The 23,725-nt window shown below is 47.9% G+C and overlaps 1 protein-coding gene across 1 annotated transcript in view; it reads right to left on the bottom strand.

The window, feature by feature from the left end:
- The window catches only part of megf8 (multiple EGF-like-domains 8), a 123,234-nt gene that overhangs the window by 58,713 nt on the left and 40,796 nt on the right, over positions 1-23,725 (bottom strand). Inside the window, exons 15-21 of the mRNA XM_059967940.1 lie at positions 20,045-20,245; positions 14,552-14,782; positions 10,156-10,274; positions 9,547-9,678; positions 7,946-8,059; positions 7,256-7,504; positions 404-588 (exon numbers count right to left, since the gene is read on the bottom strand). Coding sequence (XP_059823923.1) covers positions 404-588; positions 7,256-7,504; positions 7,946-8,059; positions 9,547-9,678; positions 10,156-10,274; positions 14,552-14,782; positions 20,045-20,245 — 1,231 coding nt within the window. The remainder of the gene's footprint in view (positions 1-403; positions 589-7,255; positions 7,505-7,945; positions 8,060-9,546; positions 9,679-10,155; positions 10,275-14,551; positions 14,783-20,044; positions 20,246-23,725) is intronic.

The raw sequence follows: 23,725 nt of genomic DNA, 5'->3' as shown, positions 1-23,725 counted from the left end.
ATCCCAACGACATGCATAAGGAGTCTGTGTGGGTCTTCTCCTGGTGCTCTGGTTTCCTCCCACAGTCCAAAGATTGACTGGTCATTGTAAAATTATTCCATGATTAGGCTAGGGTTAAATCGGGGGTTGCTGGGGATCACGACTCGAAGGCCATTTGCACCTTATCTCAATAAATAAGTAAAAGGAAAATGCAGATAGGTACCTAAATGGGAAGGACTAGACAAAAGATCAGGATAGCATAGACTAGATGGGTCAAAGGGCCTGTTTCTGTGTGCTAGTACTCTTTGATTATAACCTCTCCTTTCATTGACTCCTGGACACAGCTCCTTTCCTACCACTACAAACACTTCTCCCCCCCATTCATGCAGCCTTCCACTCACTGGCAGGCAGCCAGCACCCTTACCTTGGCACTGGTTGCAGGCGCCAATGCCCTTGGGGCAGGCGCTGTGGAAGTTGCAGCCACAGTCGATGTTGCACTCCACCCCAGTCTGATTCACCAACGAGCTGTTGGAAGTCCAGCCCAGGTCGCAGATACAAGCGAAGTCAGGGGGCCCGCTACACCGGCCATGTCTACACTCATTGTAGCACCTGAGGGGTGTGGGGGGGAAGCAGAGGCAGGCGTGGGTGATACCACAGCTCACCGGTACACGCTGATATTAAAAAAAAACACCAGACATGTCAATAGAACAAAAGCCTTGGAACCAGGAACAGTTAATACCCTACAGCCACCAAGCTCCTGAACCAGCGTCGATAACTTCAATCACCGCTACTCTGAACAGGTTCCACAAACTACAGATTCACGTTCAAGGACTCCTTACAACTCATGTTCTCAGTATTGCTTTTATTTGCATTGTTTATCTCCTGTTCAAGCTTCAAGTTTGTTTTATGTCATTTCCTGTACACAAGTGTAAAGGAGATTGAAGTAATTGTTACTCCGGATCCAATACAGCACCAAAAAAAAACCACAATAAGATAAAGAACATAACAATAATAAAAAACACAATAAATATAACACTCACGATAGCTTATATAAAGCAACACACACAAACGTCTTTGTGATAGCTAATATACATAATTTGCTTCTACCTCGATAAAGTCTCGTTAGCCACAGGAGTGTCTGTACATAAATTGACATATGATTTACAGGAAATCATAGCAAAAAATAGTGGTGGATGGTGTGGGGGGGTGTGGTGGGGTGGTTTGGTGGGTGGCAATGCTGGGGAAACAGCAGCCCTACTGTTGTTGGTGAGTTTGTTGCTCCGAGTGTGGATGGGGACCTTTATGATGTTACTGGCCCTATTTCTGCACTTATGGCAGGTCGGCTGGTGCCGGTGATGCACTGGGCAGTTTTGACCAGCCTGTTGCCCATTGGTTGTTTGTCAGTCTTTGTTTATGTATATTTGTTTGTAAAGTTCTACTGTACTGCTTGATTTTCCTGTGAATGGCCTGCAAGAAAATGAATCTCAAGGTAGCATATGGTAACATATAGGTACTTCGATAATAAATTAACATTGAACTTAGAACACTCCTGTAACGCATGGATCTATTTCTCTTAGAACAATGACCCCCACCCCCCAGTACTATGCAATCTGTGTCTACATTGTCTACGTATGTGCATAGCTTTCTCTCCCTCTCGCTGCAGTGTGAATATCTCCCACATGCATGCATTTATTCAATCGATATGTAGTTGGGCACGGACACAACTGAGAATGTGAAGAGGGTAAGGGGTACGTGTAGAAGGGGTGGGTGAGGGGTAAGTGTAGCAAAATATGTAGACAGGGTCAGGGAGAGGATACATTATTGGGGAAGCAGCTAAGGTAAGATGCCAGACAGCATGTGGCAACTACAAAGACAAGGGAACTTGAGACCACAAGACAATGTGTTCGGCAAAGTATTTTGAGCTATCTACCTATTTCAAGTGTTTTGCTTGCGTCCATACCCATTCCGAGTATTACGCTTGCGTCTATGCTTATTCCGAGTATTTTGTGTGCTTAGCTATGCAATAGCCAATCAATTGATGAATTTGAATCGGTAACCATATTTGCGAATGCAGTACCCTGCTTTTGGGTATAAGTATGACCTTTGTAAACCGACAAATTGGGAGTTGGCTACCTTACGCCCGAAGTCCGTGGGGCTGCAAACTCCTCTCTGAATAAAAACCGTTTCAGAGGTAATTTCGTGTCTCTGGTGTTTTTCCTCAACTGAGCAGGTTAATAATTTCAGGTTGACACAACGAACTGGTAACAATTACGAACCTGACTGTCCAGGAAATACCATGAGCTGCACCGACAGTTATGGGACGAAACAGCGAGAGTTAAACAGTACAGAGGCCATCACGGACGCTAACAAAGGCATGAGTACACTGTGTAGTAACAGTGAAAGACACGCTGGATTTAAAGCAAAAATAACACGGCGACTGCTTCAGTCGAAGAAGTTGACGAATTTGATAGTGCTAATGAAGACTAGGAGTTGTACATTGAGAGGGCTGAATTGCATTGCAACGTGAACAACATGAAGGAGCAGTAGAAAACCCCGGCACTTTGTTTAATGGGCCCAAGATCGTATAGTCTCTTATGCAACCCCTACAAAGCAAGACGTTCGATGAAAATGTTACAATTCTACAAAATCACTTGAGCCTTAAACCACTGGCAATAGCTGAGAGATTAAGATTTTACAAAGAGAAACACTCAAAAGATGAAAGCCTTCCTGAATACACTGTAGAACTGCGCAAACTTTCTCAGTACTGTGACTTTAGAGATGGTCTTTATGATGTACAGGAGTCCCCCATTTTTCGAACGCTTGCTTTACGACAGCTCGCTGTTACGAAAGACCTACATTAGTACCTGTTTTCGCTAACCAAAGAGGATTTTAGCTTTTAAAATAAAGACGCCCACTTTATACGTGTGTTTAGCCCGAGAAAGACTACCATGACTGTGAAGCCTTGTGCGGGCAGTCGTGTGCACATGCGTGTACATGCGTAAGCGTGTACATGCCTATTTTTTTTCTCCAAATCAATTTTGGCTTGCTGTCCTCCCGATTTTGAGAAGTGAAACTACACTGTACATACAATATTTCTACATTATATAGGCTGTATATTTATCTTATCATTCTTGCTTTTACTATATGTTGGTGTTATTTTAGGTTTTATGCATGATTTGGTATGATTTGGTAAGTCATTTTTTGGGTCTGGGAAAGCCCAAAAAATTTTCCCATATAAATTAATGGTAATTGCTTCTTCGCTTTACGACATTTTGGCTTACAAACAGTTTCACAGGAACGCTGTACCTTCAGATAGCAGGGGAAACCTGTATTAAGGGACAGGCTTGCACGCGGCATGCATAGTTAAAGCACTCAAACGAGGCTACTGGCAGAAAAAGACCTAACCTTAGAACGGGCATTGACCATTGCAATAGAGGATGAAGAAGTACAGAAAAGGTTGGTAGAATGTGAAATGCACAAAATTTCCCTGAATGGTACAAAAAGCCAAAAATCTTTCTGCTGACTTTTTCCTTGAACCAACAGTCATTTGCAAATCCTCCACGATGGTTCAAAGGAAAAGTCTGCAGAGAGTGTCACAGACAAGGTCACATGGAGACAGTGTGCAAGACAAACAAAAAGCACAAGCGAGTGAAATACTCAAACACAAAACTAAGCAAATGCATAAAGTTACCGAATGTAAAACAGAATCAGACAACACAGAGTCTGACTAAGGTGAAACATCATGCCTAGAACAGTATAGATCACAAAATCATCTAGACCACAATAGAAACAAGAGAAAATCTTCAGATGCTGGAAATCCAAGTAAGACACACAAAATGACAGAGGAACTCAGCAGGACAGGAAAAGTGTACAGTTGACATTTCGGGCCAATATCCTTCAGCAGGACACTACAGACGTCGTTTCGGGCCAAGACCCATCAGCCAGACCTGCTGAAGGGTGTCAGCCCAAAACATTGACTGTACCCTTTTCCATAGATGCTGCCTGGCCTGCTGAGTTCCTCCAGCATTTTGTGTGGATCAGTCTGGTGTAAAACTGAAAATGGAGCTGGATACCATGTCAGCTCTGTCTATAAATCCAGAGGCTGACTGCAACAGACTGTTTTCTAAGATACCATTAGAGAAGACCTCAGTGAGTGATACAGGTGAAGACTGAATGTGAAGGTGGTGTATGGAGGCCAAACACAGCAGTTAGAGCTTTGTGCATTGTAAAGTGTTCTTTCAAATGTGAGTGGTTGAGAAAAATCCAACTAGACTGGCACACGAACAAAGTTCTCAGCGTTGCATCAACAGAAGCCCAAATGGGAACATTTGGGAGCAAACGGGAGAGACGGGCACAGCTGCTTAGTGCTCATGAAGTGGTGTCTGAGAAGGGCATCAGTAAACTCAAAGGCATGAAGGCCAGAGTTGAACTGGATGAAACAGCAACACCAAGACTCCATAAAGACCATCCAGTGCCTTATGCACTATGTTCTAAAGTGGATGCTGAACTGCAGAGTTTGGAGGCTCCTGGAATTCTCTTCAAGGTTGAGTGGAATGACTGGACCACACCCATTGTCCTGGTGATCAACAGAGGGAAGGCTGAAGCCATTCGCATAGGTGGGGATTTCAAGGTTAATGTCAAACTGGTCCAGTATCCCCTGCCACGAATAGAAGACAGTTTTGCATCTTTGACAGGTGGGGAGAAGTTTTCAAAGATTGACTTATCACAAGCCTATCTGCAAATGGAGATTGAAGAGTCATGAAGGAATTTCCTCACAATCAACACTCACAAGGGACTGCTCCAGTATAATTGTCTCATCTTTGGTGTCGCTTCGGCTCCACCAATTTAGTAAGGAACAATGGACCAAATGCAATGTTACCCTGATGACATTATCGTGACTGGCAAAAATGATGAAGAGCACCTCCAGAACCTCGGCAAACTGCTCACTAGGCTGAGTGAGTGTGGTCTGCGTGCAAAGAGAGAACTGTGAGTTGCTCAAGAACGAAATCTCATATTGCTCATATTCTGGATGTGTCATTGACAAGTACGGCTTACATAAGTCACAAGACAAGATCGAAGCAGTGCTGCAGGCACCCAAACTGGAAAATGTGTCATAACTCAGGTCATTGTGAAGTTAACAGGAAAGTTGATGAAGGCAAGGCAGTGAAGATGTTGCCTACATGAACAAGGCATATGACATGGTCTCACATGGCAGGATGCTGAAGAAGATCCACTTGCTCAGCGTTCAAGATGAGACTGTAAATTGGATTAGACATTGTCTTTGTTTGAGAAGCCAGAGAGTGGTAGTAGATGGCTGCAGGGATTGGTGCTGGGTCCATTGTTGTTTGTCATGTACATCAACGAATTGGATAACAATGTGGTTAACTGGTTTGACAAATCTGCAGACGACAACATCTCTCTCCCTAACAACATCTGTGGGTATGTCCGCACTTTATGGACTGAAGTAGTTTAAGATGGCAGCCTATCACCACCTTCTCATGTGCAATTAGGAAGGAACAAGTAAATGCTGCCTCACACACAAAATGCTGGAAAAACGCAGCAAGTCAGGCAGAATCCACAGAAGGCAATAAACAGACAACGTTGTGAGCCGAGACCCCTTATCAGGACAAGGTCTCAGGCTGAAATGTCAACAGCTTACTTCCCTCCATAGATGTTGCCCGACCTGCTGAGTTCCTCCAGGATTTTGTGTGTGTGTGTTGCTCAAGATGTCCAGCAGCTGCAGAACCCTCTGGGGCTCAGCCTGTGAAAGCCCCATCCCTTACAGATGGCGGAGACAGCTTAGATAGAGGAGTTCGGGAGGCTCTTTCCACAGGGATGGAAAGATGTGGACGTTGTGCAAGGAGGATGGACAAGTCAGGAATGTAATAACCAATTTGCTGAGTAAATCCTGGTGGGCTGAATGACTTTTCCCTGTGCTGTACCGCTCCACGTTGTATGAATACAGAAAGCTGGGAAGTGGACTGGTGTCGATGCGTGATAGTGGACGTGGACACTGCTTCAGATCGACAATTCCCAGGTACAGCAGACCTCAGGGCTAGGAACGTAGGCCATCTTACGGTTCATTAGCCCTACACCAGTTCCTACATATTCCCCAGCTCTCTGCTCGGTCGAGGGCAGGGGGTAGTGGTGGTGAATCCACCTTCACAACCCACCCCTTATTCTGCAGAGGTCTTGCAGTGGGGTCTCCCCTCCTCATTCCCTACCCAGTAGCATCAGACACTGACCCTGCTCTGACCTTCTTCACCCCACCTATCACCATGACACCCTTCCCCATCTCCCAAACCGCGGATCTTTCACCAGCCCCGCTCACCACACCCATCATCCCCTCCCTGTCCCCTACACTGCTCCTTAAACCCTCCAAACCCGTCTACACAGACACTGATTTTCATTCCTCGCCACACCCATCCGTTACACCGTCCACTCAACTCCTCCCCCAGACTCACGTCCTATTACAGTAGGAAGCCCCCCCACCCCATCCCCCCCAGACTCACGTCCTGTTACAGTAGGAAGCCCCCCCACCCCATCCCCCCCAGACTCACGTCCTGTTACAGTAGGAAGCCCCCCCACCCCATCCCCCCCAGACTCACGTCCTGTTACAGTAGGAAGCCCCCCCACCCCATTCCCCTCCAGACTCACGTCCTGTTACAGTAGGAAGCCCCCCCCACCCCATCCCCCCCAGACTCACGTCCTGTTACAGTAGGAAGCCCCCCCCCACCCCATCCCCCCAGACTCACGTCCTGTTACAGTAGGAAGCCCCCCCCACCCCATCCCCCCAGACTCACGTCCTGTTACAGTAGGAAGCCCCCCCACCCCATTCCCCCCCAGACTCACGTCCTGTTACAGTAGGAAGCCCCCCCACCCCATTCCCCCCCCCCAGACACGTCCTGTTACAGTAGGAAGCCCCCCCACCCCGCCCCCCCAGACTCACGTCCTGTTACAGTAGGAGCCCCCCCACCCCATCCCCCCCAGACTCACGTCCTGTTACAGTAGGAGCCCCCCCACCCCATCCCCCCCAGACTCACGTCCTGTTACAGTAGGAGCCCCCCCACCCCATCCCCCCCAGACTCACGTCCTGTTACAGTAGGAAGCCCCCCCAGACTCACGTCCTGTCACAGTAGGAAGCCCCCCCAGACTCACGTCCTGTTACAGTAGGAAGCCCCCCCCACCCCATCCCCCCAGACTCACGTCCTGTTACAGTAGGAAGCCCCCCCCCAGACTCACGTCCTGTCACAGTAGGAAGCCCCCCCAGACTCACGTCCTGTTACAGTAGGAGCTCCCGTCGCCGGCGTAGCCCTGTGTGCAGTGACACTGGAAGGAATGGAAGGTGTTGCTACAGATGGCAAACTGGTGGCAGTTGTCCAGATGGAGACGGCACTCGTCGATATCCGGGCAGACACTGTAGGACCAGTCTGCCGGCTCACTCCCCGACAAGCCTGAAACACCCTGCAGGGCCACCGAGCAGTTGGCAAAGACTGAGAGGCTGCGGAAGTCGCCGGGGAGACACCTAGAAACCAGACAGACATTAGACACCAGAGGCAGACATCCCCCAGACATCAGACACTCACCACCCCCTACCCCTCTCCTATGTCCCCAATGACACCCTCTCCCCCCCACCTCCCCAAGACCACCCTCTCCCCCTCTCATCCTCATAGACCACCCTCTCCCCTCCACCTCCCCTCAGACCACCCTCACCCCTCCCACATCCCCTCAGACCACCCTCTCCCCTCCCCCTTCCCCATAGACCACCCTCTTCCCTTCCACCACCCCTCGGACCACCCACTCCCCTTCCACCTCTCCACAGACAACCCTTTCCCCTCCCACGACCTCAGACCCTTCTCCCCTCTTATCATCCCATAAACTACCACTCTCCCCCTGCATCTCTCTCCTCCCACCTCCTCTCAGAGCACTGCCCCACCCTCCCTCCACGGAGCCCAGCGGGAACTACCTGCCGACGGTGGGATTGTCAGAATTCCCGCACCAGCCGCACTCGAAGTTCTGGAGACAGGTTTTGCAGGTGGAGAAGTGGGAGCAGTCCGTACACTGCTTCACCGAGTGAATGCTGCGGGCAGGACAGGGAGCAGGGGTTTAACATGGGTCTCCTGCCCCGAGCTGAGCCAGCTCCCTCCCTTCTGTGACCCACTCCTCTGCCGCCCTTCCCAAACATCTGTCAGTACTTTGGTGTGTTTGTTAGCTCTGATTGTGTTCTCTTTTTAGTAAAATTTATAAAATTTATGTCCATGTTTTCCCTGTGAATGCTGCTTATCTAACACTATGTGCCTGTGGTACTGCTGAAAACCACCTTTCGACAAGACCACAGATATTTTATTTTTTATTGTACATTTTAGTCATCTTTTTGTGTTTAGCGGTGTACTATTGCCTCAAGACAACAAATTTCACAACTGTGGAATGAGGTACGAGGGAAAAGTGAGGCCAAGTGGAACCAGGTGAAGAAGGGGGAACAAAGTGGGGGGTGGGGGCCTCGATGGAGTGAGAGGAGAGGGCAGAGATATAGGGGGAGCGAGCTCCCTGAAATTGGAGAATTCAATTGGGATGTAGGCCATCCAAAGAGAATATGAGGTGCTGTCCCCTGGCTTGTGCTTGGCTTCTGGGTGGCAGTCGAGAAGGCCAAAGACAGACAGATCAGTGAAGGGGATTTGATCTAACGTGGAGCCGGAAGAGGGTCAGCGGTGAGAGGTCAGGGCCACAGATGGCCATTGTGATGGGGGCAAAGGGACCCTGCAATGTAACTGGCTGGTGCCTGCCTGGTGTCAGCAACATACTGGAGGCCACATCGGGAGCACTGAATGCAGCAGACAAAAGTTAGAGGGAGTTCAGCTGTATCTCTACCTCGCCCTCCCACTTGTCTCTTTATCTTTTAGTCCCGAGGCAGTGTCTCCACCTGAAGCCTCGACTGTTGTTCTGCCTCTGCAGATGCAGCTCGACTTGCTGAGCTCCTCCAGCTGTTGTTTCATTCCTCCTCCCAGTTACTCCCACCAGTCCTGCTGTCCCGAGAACCCTGGAATCCCCTCCCTCGCACGTTCTCATTCTCTCTCCCCGAGTTCCTACCCATCGCACAGCAGCAGCAGCTTACAACATGTAATTAACCCAGGCACCCTGGCATGTCATTGGGACGTGGGAGTCAGGGAGAAAGTGCAAATTCCCCACAGAGGTAGCAATTGTGCAACCCTGAAGACTGGAGATTATCTCGAACATTACAGCCTCTGCTACTGTGGTAGCAACTCAACCTGGGTCTGTGGTAATTTGACCAGCATGCACTAGGGAGCTGAACCCTGCAGTGCACTCCTGACCTAGGAGGTTAGCAGGGTCACAGAAGGAGGTCAGAGGTCAGTGACTGGTTGGTGCAGGGTGAGGGTCACAGAGAGAAACAGTGATGGGTCCGTGTTGGTGAGAGATCAAGGTTATGACAGAGGTCAGAAGGCAGGGATTGGTTCATGCAAGAGTGAGGTCAGGGTTCAGGGGCATGGAGAGAGGACAGCGAAGGGATGGGTTCATTCTGGGTCAGAGCCTACCACAGTCAGACATTACCTGTCATACCAGTCCCGGCACTCCCCAGACGGGTACTTGGCCAGGTAGGCGGCAAAGAGGAAGCAGGTTCGAGTGGATTGACACCAGGCACACTGGCTGGAGTTGCTCAGGCAGTCCTGACACGACGATCGCCTGTTGACACAAACCGCGGAGTCACTAGCACGCTAGGCCACAGGCCGCAAGGCATCCAGGAAAGCCCTCCTCTCGCCTCCAAATGACAGGGGAGGATGGGGCGAGTTGATCAGTGACAGGGACTAGACAGGGAACAGTGGGGGAAATAGATTGGGGAACAGACCAGGAGAACGGGTTAGGGGACGGAGTGGATCGGGGAACAGATTGTTTGGAAACAGACCTGGAGAACAAACCATGGAATCGGGTCTGGGTACAGACTTGAAGGGGGGGGGTGTGGTTGGGAGCGATGGGGGACAGACCAGATCGGGGACCGACTGATGAGGGGAAATAGTTGAGGGGCAGACCCAGGGAATGGGTTGATAAAAGGACCGGGTTGAACAGAAGGAGCACAAACAGGGGGATGTACCAGGAGATAGAGTCAAATGTCCCCACCCCCACTGCCCACGGCCCTGCCCCAGGCTGCCCTCCCCTACTCACAGGTGGCAGGGTGTGGGGCAGAGGGCAGGAGTCCGGATTCCGGTGGGGGATCGACCCCGGCGGCTACATTGGAAGTCCCCCTTCCTGTTGCTGCTGGAGTGCCACTCGCAGTACGGGTCCTGCAGGGGTTCAGAAAGTGGTCAGGCTGGATCCGCGGTCACACGGCCGCACACTCACCGCACGCCTGACTGTCCTAACCAGTGCTTCTGATGCCACCTCCACATCGGCGGAGGACTGCTTTGTTGAGGAACTTTAGTCTAATGCCTAGATTGTTGCCTGAGCCACGCACCAGTGAGGGTAACAACAGGAGGATTTAGCAGGTGAACGCACAGCTGAGGAAATGGTGCAGGGGCAGGGGTTCAGATTCATGGATCATTGGGAAGGTACAACCTGTAGAAAAGAGACAGGCTACACCTAAACCCAAGGGGTCCAATATGCTTGTGAACAGTTTTGCTAGAGTTGGTTGGGAGGGTTTAAACTACTTTGGCAGGGAGATGGGAACCAGAGTGACAGTGCTAAGAATGGTTTACAAACAGAGGCAGCATGTAGTGAGACTCCTAGAAAGGAGAGGCTGAGAATAGGGCAAAACTGCAGTCAACAGCTTGAGTTACAATGTAAAAAGACAGACAAAATTGAAAAGATTGAATACAGGACTGAAGGTGTTATATTCAAATGTGCACAGTATATGGAATAAGGTAGATGAAATTGTATCACAGTTACAGGTTGGCATGTATGACATGGACATCACTGAATTATGGCTGAAAGATTATAGCTGGGAGGTTAACGTTCAAGGATATACATTGTATTGGAAGGACAGGCAGGTAGGCAGAGGGGGTGGCGTGGTTCTGTCGATAAATAATTAAATCAAATCATTAGAAAGAGGTGACAAAGGATCAGAAAGTGTTGAATCATTGTGTGTCGAAGTAAGGAACTGCAAGGGTAAAAAGACCCTGATGGGAGTTGTATATAGATACCCAAACAGTAGTGAGGATGTGGTTTACAAATCACAACGGGCAATACAAAATGCACGTCAAAAGAGCAATGTTACAACAGTCATGGGGGAATTTCAATATGCAGGGAGATTGGGAATATCAGGTTGGTAATGAATCCCAAGAGGGGGAATTTCTAGAATGCCTACGAGATGGCTTTTATAGAGCAGCCATCATTGAGCCCACTAGGGGATCAGCTATTCCCAATTGGGTGTTATGCAATGAACTGGAATTGTTAGGGAGCTTAAGGTAAAAGAAGCCTTAGGAGCAAGAGATCATAATATGATCGAATTCACCTTGCAAATTGAGGAAGAGGAGCTAAAGTCAGATGTATCAGTATTACAGTGGAAAAAAGGCAGGACAGGGATTGCCCGAGATTAATTGGAAAAGAACAGTGGCAAGAATGAAGGCAGAGCAGCAATGGCTGGATTTTCTGGGAGCAATTTGGAAGGGATGGGATATATACATTCCAAAGAAGAAAAAGGCAAGATGACACAACCGTGGCTAACAAGAAAAGTCAAAGCCAACACAAAAGCCAAAGAGAGGAGATATAATAGAGCAAAAATTAGTGGGAAGTTAGAGGACTGGGAGCTTTAAAAAACCAACTAATAAAAAGATTATTAAAGAAAAGATAAAATATGAAAGCAAGCTAGCCAATAATATTAATGAGGATACCAAAAGTTTCTTCAGATATACAAAGTATAAAAGAGAGGCAAAAGTGGATATCGGACCGCTGGAAAACGATGCCGGAGAGGTAGCAATGGACGATAAAGAAAAGGGAGATGAACTGAACCAGTATTTTGCATCAGGCTTCACTGTGGAGAACATTAGCAGTAAGCAGGGAGTTTGAGAGTGCCAGGGGGCAGAAGTTGTCATTACAAAAGGGAGCGTGCTTGGAAAGCTGAAAGGTCTGAAGGTAGAGAAGTCACCTGGACCAGATGGTGTACACCCCAGGGTTCTGAAAGTGGTGGCTGAAGAGATTGTGGAGGAATTAGTAATGATCTTTCAAGAATCACTAGATCATGGAATGGTTCCGAGAAATAGGAAATTGGAAATGTCACTCCACTCTTCAAGAATGGAAAGAGGCAGAAGAAAGGAAAGTTAGTCTGACCTCAGTGGTTGGGAAGACATTGGAGTTGATTGTTAAGGATGCGATTTCAAGGTACTTGGAGCCACATGATAAAATAGGTTGTAGGCAGCAAGTTTCCTCAAGTGAAAATCTTGGCTGACAAATCTGTTGGAATTCTTTAAATAAATAACAAACAGGATAGAAAAAGGGGAATCAGTTGATGTTGTGTACTTGGATTTTCAGAAGGCCTTTGACAAGGTGCCACACATGAGGGTGCTTAAAGTTAAGAGTCCTTTGTATTACAGGAAAGATACTAACATAGATAAAGCACTGGCTCATTGGCAGGAGGCAAAGAGTGGGATCAAAGTGAGCCTTTTCTGGCTGGCTGTTGGTGACCAGTGGTGCTCCACAGGTGTTGGTGTCGGTACTGCTTCTTTTTACAATGCATGCCAATGACTTAGATGACAGAATTGATGGCTTTGTTGCAAAGTTTGTGGATGATCCGAAGATAGGTGGAGGGGCAGGTAGATTGGAGGAAGTAGAGGACTTGGATAGATAAGGAGAATGGGCAAAGAAGTAGCAGATGGAATACAAGTGTGTGGTCATACATTTTGGTAGAAGAAATAAAAGGGCAGACTGTTTTCTAAATGGAGAGAAAGTCCATAGACCTGAGGTACAAAGGGAATTGGAAGTCCTTGTACAGGGTTCCCTAAAGGTTAATTTGCAGATTGAGTCAGTGGTGAGGAAGGTAAATGCAATGTTTGCAATTATTTAAAGAGGACTAGAATATAAAAGCAAAGATGTAATTTTGAGGCTTAATAAGGCACTGGTGAGGCCTCACTTGGAGTATTGTTAGCAATTTTAGGCCCCTTAACTTAGAGAAGATGTGATGACAATGGAGAGGGATCAAAGGAGGTTCACAAAAATGATTCCAGGGTTGAAAGGCTCGTCATATGAAGAGTGCTTGATGGCTCTGGGCCTCTACTCACTGGAATTCAGAAGTGTGAGGGGTGACCTCACTGAATCCTATCGAATGGTGAAAGGCCTTGATTGAGTGGATATGGAGAGATTGCTTCCTGTGGTGGGGGAGTCCAAGACCAGATGACACAGCCTCAGTATAGAGAGGCGTCCTTTTAGAATGGAGATGAGGGGGAACTCCTTTAGCCAGAGGGTGGTGAATCTATGGAATTCATTGCCACAGGCGGCTGTGGAGGCCAAGTCATTGGGTATATTTAAGCGGAGGCTTAAATTAGCTCAGGGCATGTAGGGATATGGGAAGAAGGCAGGAGATTGGGGCTGAGAGGGAAATGGATCAATCATGATGAAATGGCGGAGCAAACTCAATGGGCCAAATGGCGTACTTCTGCTCCTATATCTTATGGTCTTTACTCTCTCCACCACAAAAGGCAGGATCTCCTGGTGGCCACCCATTTCTATTTGACTTCCCAGTGCCACACTGATGTGTCAGTCCACAGCCTCCTCTACTACCATGACGAGGCTAAACTCAGGTTAGGAGCAAAACATCACAGTCTTGGGTAGCCTCCAACTTGATGGCCTGAACATCGGTTTCTTGAAGTTCCGGTGATTTCTCACGCCTCTCCATCTCTTTTTTCATTCCTCAGTAGCTACAAGTTCTCTTCACTAACCCATCACCTCCCTCTGGTGTCCCTCCTTCCTCCCTTCTTCCCATGGTCCACCATCCTCTCTTATTAGATTTCTTCTTCTTCAGCCCTTTATTTCTTCCACATATCACCTCCTACATCTTCCTTTTTACCTGGTCTCACCGGTCAGTTTCTACTTCCACTACAGCATCTTCTTATTCTGGTTTCTGTCCACATCCTTGCCAGTCCTGAGGAAGAGTCTCGGCTCGAAATATCACGTGTTTACTACCCTCCATAGCTGTTGCACGAGTTCCTCCAGCATTTTGTGTGTTGCTCAAGGTTTCCAGCATCTGCAGAATCTCTTGTTTACGACAGCTTGGTGTGTTTCCCATGGTCCCATGCTCACTGCACTGTGTGGCTGACAGCATTGTGCATTCAACAACTCACCGGATTACACACGGACAGTTGCGTGTGCTCCCCATGGATCGTAAATGAACCAAGCCACACATATCACTCAACGCGCTCCCTTTGGGCCTTGCACCGACCTCACTGCACGCATGACAGTCCATATGTTCAACATGGGACGCACATGCACATCATATATGGACATCTGTGTGCCCGGAAGGCCACGCACTCACTACATATTATAGTCCCTTGCTGGACAAACCAGAAGACACATACACACGCACATTGCACTACACGTGTGTCTTATGCTAGAGAAAGCAGTGGTTACTCACCACACAACATGTGTGACAGTCCGTGTGCTCCCCACAGAGCGGGCAGTCCCCTGGCTCCAGCACCAGCTGCAAGTCACGCCCGCACTGACTGTCCATGCCCGACGTGCGCTGATGGCAGGTGTGGGAGGCTGGGCACCAGCCGCAGCCCTGGTCTGACAGGCAGGCCAGGCACGAAGGGTAGGAGTCACAGCTGTCAGACCGGAATGGCTCCAGGAAATGGAAGGAGATCTCCTGCAAAGACAAACACTCTGTGTGTGTGAGCGCACATGTGTGCATGCATGTAAAGGGAACTCCCACGCAGGCAGTGCTTCCAACCTTATCCAGGAAGCTGCTCCCCAACAGAGGGAGACGGCACCCTGGGGAGACACATCGGGAAGGGGAGACAACACCCCAGGAAACAAACCGGGAAGGGGAGACAGCACCCAGGGGAGACAGCACCCTGGGGAGACACACCGGGAAGGGGAGACAAGATTTTGGAATTGCAAAAGCAAGATCTGTGCAAGAGCAAGTTAAGTCAAAGTTAAAGTCTGCCATGAGCCTTACAGATTCATCAGGCCAGTGCTTATGCCAGTTTCCGTGGCGTGAAGCGACTGAGAGTACGTGACTCTCCCCCCCCCCCCCACAAAACCCCCCGGATAGGACACCCGTCTATTGCAAGGTTAACCCCCAGCATTTTGCTGGTACCTATTTTCATCTGGGTAGACTGAAGCAATGTGTGGTTAAGTGCCTTGCTCAAGGACACAGCACGCTGCCTTGGCTGGGGCTCAAACTAACGACCTTCAGATCGCTAGTCCAATGCATTAACCACTTGGCCACGCACCGCAAGATACCAAATTACCACTAATTAAATAAATTAGGGATGAAGGATCAGGTGCTGATGTGGGAGCTGGTGGACCCCATCATATTTCCTGGTGACCACATCTGCAGCAAATGGTGGCTGCTCGAGGAACTCAGGCTCAAAGTTGATGCCCTGAAAGCTGAGCTTCAAACACTGCGATGAATTAGGGAGGGGGAGAGTCACCTGGACACATAGTTTCAAGAGGCAGTCGCAGCCATTAGATTAAATACTTTTCTGTGGCCATGGGCTGCAAGTGAGGCACGTAGGGGGTTTCAAGAGCTGGTGCTGGAGCAGACTCAGTCCTTGAATTTGCCCGAGTTGCTCCTCGTGAGGATGTGAGTGGGAGCTGCAGGATGGATAAGCAACTGGACCAAGGACCATGGCTGAGGGAGCAGGAGGGAAGAAGGGAATTATAGATGTAATTAGGGATAGTATAGTCTGGGAAATAGATACAATTCTCTCTCGCAAGTGTCAAGTGGCTGCAGTGTCTGCCTAGTGACCATATTCGTGACTTTTCATGTGACCTGCAGAGGAATGTGGAGTGGCAGAGGAAAGAATCGGCGGTTGTGGACTATCTGGGTACCAACAAAGTAACAAGAACAAGGAAAGAAGTTTTGCTGAAGGAATTTGAACAGCTAGGGCTAAACTAAAACACAAAACCAAACTGGTAATAACCTCTAGAGTGCTACCCGAGCTAGGTGCAAATTAGCACAGGGCTAGTAAGTGTTGATGACGGGCCACTGGAAAATGACCACGGAGAGATAGCAACGGGGAACAAACGAATGGTGGACAAACCCAGTGCCAAGAACTTGGCATCAGTCTTCACTGTGGGAGACAACAGCAAAGTTTGAGTGACGTGGGACAGAAGAGAGTGCAGTCGCTATTACTAAGGAGAAGGTGCATGGGAAGCTGAAGGTCTGAAATTGAACAAGTTTCTGATGGACTAAACCCCAGGTTTCTGAAACAGGCAGCCGAAGAGACTTTGGAAGCACTGCAAGAATCGTGGGTTTCAAAGGACTGGAAAAATCTCAAATGTCACTCCACTCTAAGAAGGGAGGAAGGTAAAAGACAAGGAGTTATGGGCTAGTTAGCCTGACTTCAGTGGTTGGCAAGACGTTAAGAATCCGTAACCAAGTATGAGGTCTCAGGATACTTGAAGGTGCATGATAAAATAGGCCGGAATCAGCATGGCTTCCTTAAAGGGGTATCTTGCCAGGCAAATTGGTTGGAATTCTTTGAGGAAATAATAAGGATAGATAAAGGCAAGTCATCATACTGTATAATTGTTTATTAGGATTTTCAGAAGTCCTTAAACAAAATGTTACCAATGCAGCTGCTGAACAAGATCAGTGCCCATGGAGTTGCAATGAAGATACCGGGATAGATTGGCTGACTGACAGCAGGCAAAGAGTGGGAATACAGAGGGCCCTATCAGGTTGACTGCCAGTGAGTAATGGTGTCTTGCAGGGGTCAGTTCTGGGGCTGTTCCTTTTCACATTATATGTTAGTGCCCTGGACGGTAGAATTAATGGGCCAAGTTGCAGGCAATACCAAGACAGGTGGAAGGGCAAGTAGTACAGATGAAGCAGGGATGCTTAGAAGGACTTGGGTAGATTAAGAGAAAGGGCAAAAAAATGGCAGGTAAGATTCTGCCATGCACTTCGGCAGAAGGAATAAAGGTGTAGAGTATTTTCTAAACAGGGAGCAAATTCAGAAATCAGAGGTGCAAAGGGACTTGGGAGTCCTCGTACAATTCTCTAAAAGCTAACTTGCAGTTGAAGCCAGTTGTAAGGAAGGCAAATGTAATGTTAGCACTCACTTCAAGAGGACTAGAATATAAAAGAAGACCACATACAGAGTATTGTGAACAGTTTTGTCCCTGTAGCTAAGAAAGGAGGTGTTGGCATTGAAGAGGGTCCAGAGGTTCAGGAGAATCATTCCAGAAATTAAAGGTGTAACGTACGAGGAGTGTTTGATGGCTTTGGGCTTGTACTCACTGATGAGGGGGTATCTTATTGAAATTACTGAAAGGCCTAGATAAAATGGATGTGGAGATTTTTCAAACTGGGGCAGAGCCAAGATGTCACCTGTGGGTGGCTTCTTCAAGTTCATCTGCAAAACAGTTTTATTTCTTCCCTTTTCAAGGTGGATGGGGTGCTACTGTAGTCCGTGATCTACAGCACACTCGAACCATGGTTCTTCACAGCAATGATTCTCACTCCTGGGGCTCACTGACTATGGATGTGGCCTGGATGACTTGAATCTTCCGGGAAAGGCCATGTGGACGAACCGATTCCATGCTGGTGTCACCGATTGAGGCGTCGCAGAAGAAACAACATCATGAACAGCGAATTGGCTGTCGGAGGCCTCTATACTTGTGCGATCACTCTCTCTCTCAACGACGGGGGAGAGTTTGCTGCTGATTCTCGAGTTAGAGAACTCAGAACAAAAACAACTTGGCAGACTGCAACACTGCAAATTGTTTGATTTTGTTGGTCTCCCTTCTCGCTGTGGAAAAGAGGTGCACCTGGCTGTCCTTTGTTAGGGGGATAGAGAGCCTGTGGCACGTCCAATTACTGTGTAAACAATTAGTTTTGGTCTCTTTCTGGGGGCTTCACTACTGCTTGCTTGGTCGGTGATGGGTGCTGATGATTTCTGCTGAAATAAGTGGGGGATGAGGGGAGGATTATGCTTTACTGCTGCTTGTGCATGATAAGAGAGAGAAAAGGCTTTGGGGCTGTAACGTTTTCCTGTCATTCACTCTTTGGGGTTCTGTTCTGTCTTTGTGGATGTTTGTGAATAGCAAGAATATCAGGTTGTATACTGTATACATTCTCTGATATTAAATGGAACTAGTGAAGCATTGAAATAGTGGGACAGTCCATGAAAAGCATTCCTTTCAATATAAACACCTATGTCAGGATGCTGTTCATCGACTATAGCTCAGCATTTAACACCGACATTCCCACAATCCTGAACAAGAAGTTGCAGAATCTGGTCCTCTGTACACCCCTCTGCAATTGAATCCTTGACTTCCTAACTGGAAGACCACTATCTGTGCAGATTGGTGATAATATCTCCTCCTCGCTGACGATCAACACTGTTGCACCTCAGGGGTGTGGGTTTAGCCCGCTGCTCCACTCTCTCTCAACCCATGACTGTGTGGCTAGGCATAACTCAAATACCATATATAAATTTGCTGATGATACAACCATTGCTGGAAGAATCTCAGATGGAGATGAGAGAGCGTAATGGAGTAAGATATACCAACTAGTGTAGTGGTGTCACAGCAACAACAGTAAGACAAAAGAGCTGATTGAGGACTTCAGGAAGGGGAAGATGAAGGAACACATACCAACCCTCATGGAGGGATCAGAAGTTTCAAGTTCCTGGTGTCAAGATCTCTGAGGATCTAACCTTGGCCCAACAATATTGATGCAGCTACAAAGAAAGTAAGACAGCGACTATACTTCATGAGGAGTTTGAAGAGATTTTGGTCTGTCAACAAAAACACTCAAAACCTTCCATAGACCTGCTGTAGAGAGCATTCTGACAAGCTGCACCACTGTCTGGTTTGGGGCGGGGTGGGGGGGGGGGTGGTGGGTGGTTAATGCACAGGACCGAAAGAGGCTACAGAGGGTCATAAATTTACTCGCCTCATTTTGGGTACTCGCTTCCAAAGTGTACAGGACATCTTAAAGGATCAGTGTCTCAGAAAGGCAGTGTCCATTATTAAGGACTCCCAGCACCCAGGGCATGCCTTTTTCTCACTGCTACCATCAGGAAGGAGGTACAGAAGCCTGAAGGCACACACTCAGCGATTCAGGAACAGCTTCTTCCCCCTGCCATCCAATTCCTAAATGGACGTTGAAGCTTTGGACACTTCTCACTTTTTTATAATGTATTATTTGTTTTTGAATGATTTTTAATCAATTCAATATGCATATACTGTAATTCATTTATTCTATATTATGTATTGCATTGAACTGCTGCTGCTAAGTTAACAAGTTTCACAACAGATGCTGGTGATAATAAACCTTATTCTGATTCTACAGAACAGAGACGAGGAGGAATTGATTTAGCCAAATGGTGGTGAATCTGTGGAATTAATTGGCATAAATGGCTATGTCAATCGTTGTCCACGGGAAGCCATGGCGGGCCAAGGTCACTCCCAAAAGGAGCCCATCTCAGGCCAGTGGTCACTCCCCACGAGAGCCCATTTCAGGCCGGAGGTCACTCCCCACGGGAGCCCATGTCAGGCCGGAGGTCACTCCCCACGGGAGGCCGCTTCTTGGCAGATGATGGCCCCATGGAAGGATTGAATTCAAGCTGTTACTCTCTTTGATGCTGATGAAGAATGTTATAGAAATTCCAAGGCATATGATAATCCATGTGGACTGTGGTTTACACTTGTCTCCTTCAGCCTTTCTGTGTTTTCTGTCTTGTTGCCAATTGGCGGGTGGGCGATATGTTACTTTTTTTGGGCAAGGGAGAGGTTGGGGGGGGGGGTGCCTGGGGTTTGATGTTTTAGCTGCTGTGTCCAACCATGAGGAAATGTGGACTCATGGACTGAATGGTCTATTTTGTTCCTATGTCTTATGTCATCCAAGGGAGGGGCAGACACGTGTAAAGTGGAGGGGCTATCCCGAACTTACTGTGGTCCCCACGGCTTTGGATCGCTCCCAGATGAGGGTCATCTCGCTGGTCTGGCCATTGCCGGAGCTGTTGAGTGAGCCCTCCAGTCGGATGGTGTACTTATTGCCACGTTCGAGCAGTGGGAAGAGCCTGTCCCCACTGTTCCTCTGCAGCAGACGGGCCTCCTTCTCTGGCTGTCCAGCCCAGTGTCCCACCTCCTCCTGATCATCGCGAAGTGGGAGCAGGGGTGCAGGGGGTGGGGGTGGCGGACAAGAGAATGGGAGGTGAGGGGAGGAGGCAGGGGAAAGACAGGACACAGGGGGGGAGACGGGAAGAAGGGTAGGAACAGGGGTCAGGGTGATGGAAGCAAGGGTAAGGGAGAGGAGGGCAGGGGGGTAAACAATGGTGAGAATGCAGCTAGTATCCAGAGTGCCCCCACCCTTCCACATCCTTGCCAACCCTTCGCCTACACCTCGCACCAACATACCCCACATCCTCCCCCTCACTGTCTCCCCATTAACCTTCTCACCCAGTACAGCCCATGTCCCTCAGTAACCCCACTTCCCTCAGTAACCCACACAGCCCTCTCTCAATTAACACCCTCCCTCACTACCCTCCATTGTTACTCCTCTCTGGAAGTTGTGGTAAGACAAGGTTAAAGACAATGTCGAAGCAAGGATACCCTGAGGCATTTGTAGTCTCGAGAGACGGTTGAATGAGACCACTGGAGCCAACATTGCTCACTGCAAAGGGTGAAAATGACCGTAGCAGTGTGCACAGCTTCCCTTTCTACAGAGACCATTGCAAGATCAATCGCTGTTCACAATGGAGACATTAAATGTCAACAGAAACTCCAAGCAGTCAATACCCGTAACTGATAAGCCAATTCAATATACAGTGCCTCGGAAAAATATTCAGCCCCCAACCTTTTGCTCTCATAAATGAGTATTACAACCAGGGATTTTGATCAATTTAACTGAGAATTTTTATTTGTGAATCACACTCTCCTTGTTTTCACAGTAGAGGCCAAAAATAGGGAAAATTGTAGAATATGTAAAACTAAAAATTCAAAAACTGAGATGTCAGCAGTTCAGAAGTGTTCATCCCCCTTTGTTCAGGGCTTAGTTGAAACACCTCTTGCAGCTATTACAGAAGAAAGAAGAAAGCCCTTAACTCCAAGTGGAGTCGTCGTGACGCTGTTTTTTTTTAGCAGGCTTTCTTATTTTTGCAAGGCTAAGTTGCTGGCTTGACGATCAACCCAGCACGGATGGAACGCCTTCACTCTGAAGTCCGGCACTGATACCACTATGCTAACAGCCGGTACAGCTATTACAGGCAGAAGTCTTTTTGGATAAGTCTCTATTAGCTTTGAACAACATGATGAAGCAATATTTGCCCATTCCTCCTTGGAAAATTGCTCAAGCCTGTGCCAGGTTAGACAGGGAGTGGCAGTGGACAGCAACCTTCATGTCTTGCCAGAGATGTTTGATCAGGTTAAGGTCAGGCCTTTGACTGGGCCTCTCAAGGACATTAATTTTCTTCATTTGAAGCCACTCTTTGGTGCTCTGGCAGTGTGTTTCAGAAACATAGAAAACATACAGCACAATACAGGCCCTTCGGCCCACAAAGCTGTGCCGAACATGTCCATACCTTAGAACTACCTAGGCTTTACCCGTAGCCCTCTATTTTTCTAAGCTCCATGTAGCCATCCAGGAGTCTCTTAAAAGACCCTACCATTTCCTCCTCCACCACCACTGTTGGCAGCCCATTCTACACACTCACCACTCTCTGCATAAAAACCCTATCCCTGACATCTCCTCTATGCCTCTCGTGCTAGCCAGTTCAGCCCTGAGGAAAAGCCTCTGACTATCCACACGGTGCCTCTCATCATCTTATACACCTCAATGAGGTCACCTCTCATCCCCTGTCGCTCCAAGGAGAAAAAGCCGAGTTCACTCAACCTATTCTCATAAGGCATGCTCCCCAATTCAATTGGGTCACTGTCTTGCAGAAAGATGAACTTGCTCCCCAGTTTAAGCTTCCTGGCAGAGGCTAGCAGGGTTTTATCCAGGATCTCTCAGAATTTAGCAGTGTTCATCTTTCCATCAATCCTGACCAAATTTCTAGTCCCTGCTACCTCCATCAAACTTTAAAGTAGGGTATGGTATTACTAGGCTGTTCTGCAGTATTAGATTTACGCCACATGTACCGCTTAGTGCTGAGGTCAAAAAGTTACACTTTAGTCTCCTCTGACCACAAGGCTTTCTTCTACATCTTTAGAGCAACTTCTAAATGATGCTTTTCAAAATCCTTTTTTAGCCAGGGCTTCTTCCTCGATCTCTTCCATAAGTACTTCTTTTGTGCAAGGCCTGAGAGATCGTGAAGCCATGAACTTCATCTCCAGTCGCAGCCACTGACTTCTGCAGCTCCCTCAGAGTGACCGCTGGCATCACAGTAGCCTCTCTTACAAGTGCCAGTCTTCTCTGGTGACTGTTTAGAGGGGCAGCCTGACCCAGGAAGTGCAGCCGGGGTTTCACATTTATCCCCACTTTTTCATGGTTTAAGATGGCACGACTTATTGGCGGTTAACAAAACACAGACTACAACTAAAATAATTCATTAATAATACTTCTGTAAAAAAAAAATTATGGTGAACAATTACTGCAAACAATAAAGACACGAGCAAAGGTGAGGCTTAGCAGAGGGTTGAAGCACACGGGTGCAAGGCTAAGTCGAAGCATATCCGAGGTGAGTGGAGTGGAGCAGTCAGAGCAGAGGAGAGGCAGATTCGAAGGCCATCCACCTAAACCGAGAGCGAGGTTTGATCGATGGAAGCAACGGGCCAATTTGGAAAGGTCAGGTATGAGCCAAACTGTGGCAGCAGGGCCCAGGCCCAGAGCACGTCAATACAACAGGGCCTGGATCTTAGAGCAAGGAATGGTCTGATGTTTTAAATGTCCGGCCAGATGGATTGAAAAGGCAGGGTGACGGGATAAGAGGCATGGGTCAGGCTCACCGCTCTGCACTGGATTGAGATGGAGGCTGTGGCTTCGTATCTGCAGGCTCCATGATGTTTACTCTGACAGACACTGAAATGAAGCCGAGGCTGCTCCACGCCTCATGTCTGAGGACTCACCTCTGTCTTAAATGCTATTTGCTTATTTTTATTGTTTGCACAGTTTGTTTTTTCTTTCTCTATGCACGTTGGGTGTTTGTCGGTGGATTCTTTTGTGTTTCTAGTTTTGTGGCTGCTTGTAAGGAGATGAATCGCCAAGGTTGTATAATGTACACATACTTTCATAATAAATGTACTTTACTGCACTGACCTCCAAGGCATATTCAGTGCCTTTGCAATGGTCTTGTACCCTTCCCCAGACGCATGCCTCTCTATTATCATTTCCCCGACTTCTTTCAAATGCTCTTTTGTCTTTATTTTGGTTTGGTCTGTAGTAAATCTACTTTAAAGGCAGAGAGGGAGCATTCATGTGATCCTCCAATTCTCTAACATCAACAAATTGGGTGAGTTGGTAAGGTAATATTCAGTATTGCACCCGAGGAAAGTTAGCGTAGCAATTACAAAGGGGATGGGTACTTCTTCAGCCTCTCAATTTTGGTTTTTAATTTTTAGTGAACCGTTGACAGGGTTTGGAACTTGTCTTTGATTTGACGTGGTGCACAATGATTAGCTCAAAAAATCCCAC

This window comes from Hypanus sabinus, chromosome 1 (assembly GCF_030144855.1).
Source record: "Hypanus sabinus isolate sHypSab1 chromosome 1, sHypSab1.hap1, whole genome shotgun sequence".
Classification (NCBI taxonomy): domain Eukaryota; kingdom Metazoa; phylum Chordata; class Chondrichthyes; order Myliobatiformes; family Dasyatidae; genus Hypanus; species Hypanus sabinus.
The sequence above is the reverse complement of the archived record's forward strand: the minus strand, read 5'-3'. Positions and strand labels throughout refer to the sequence as shown.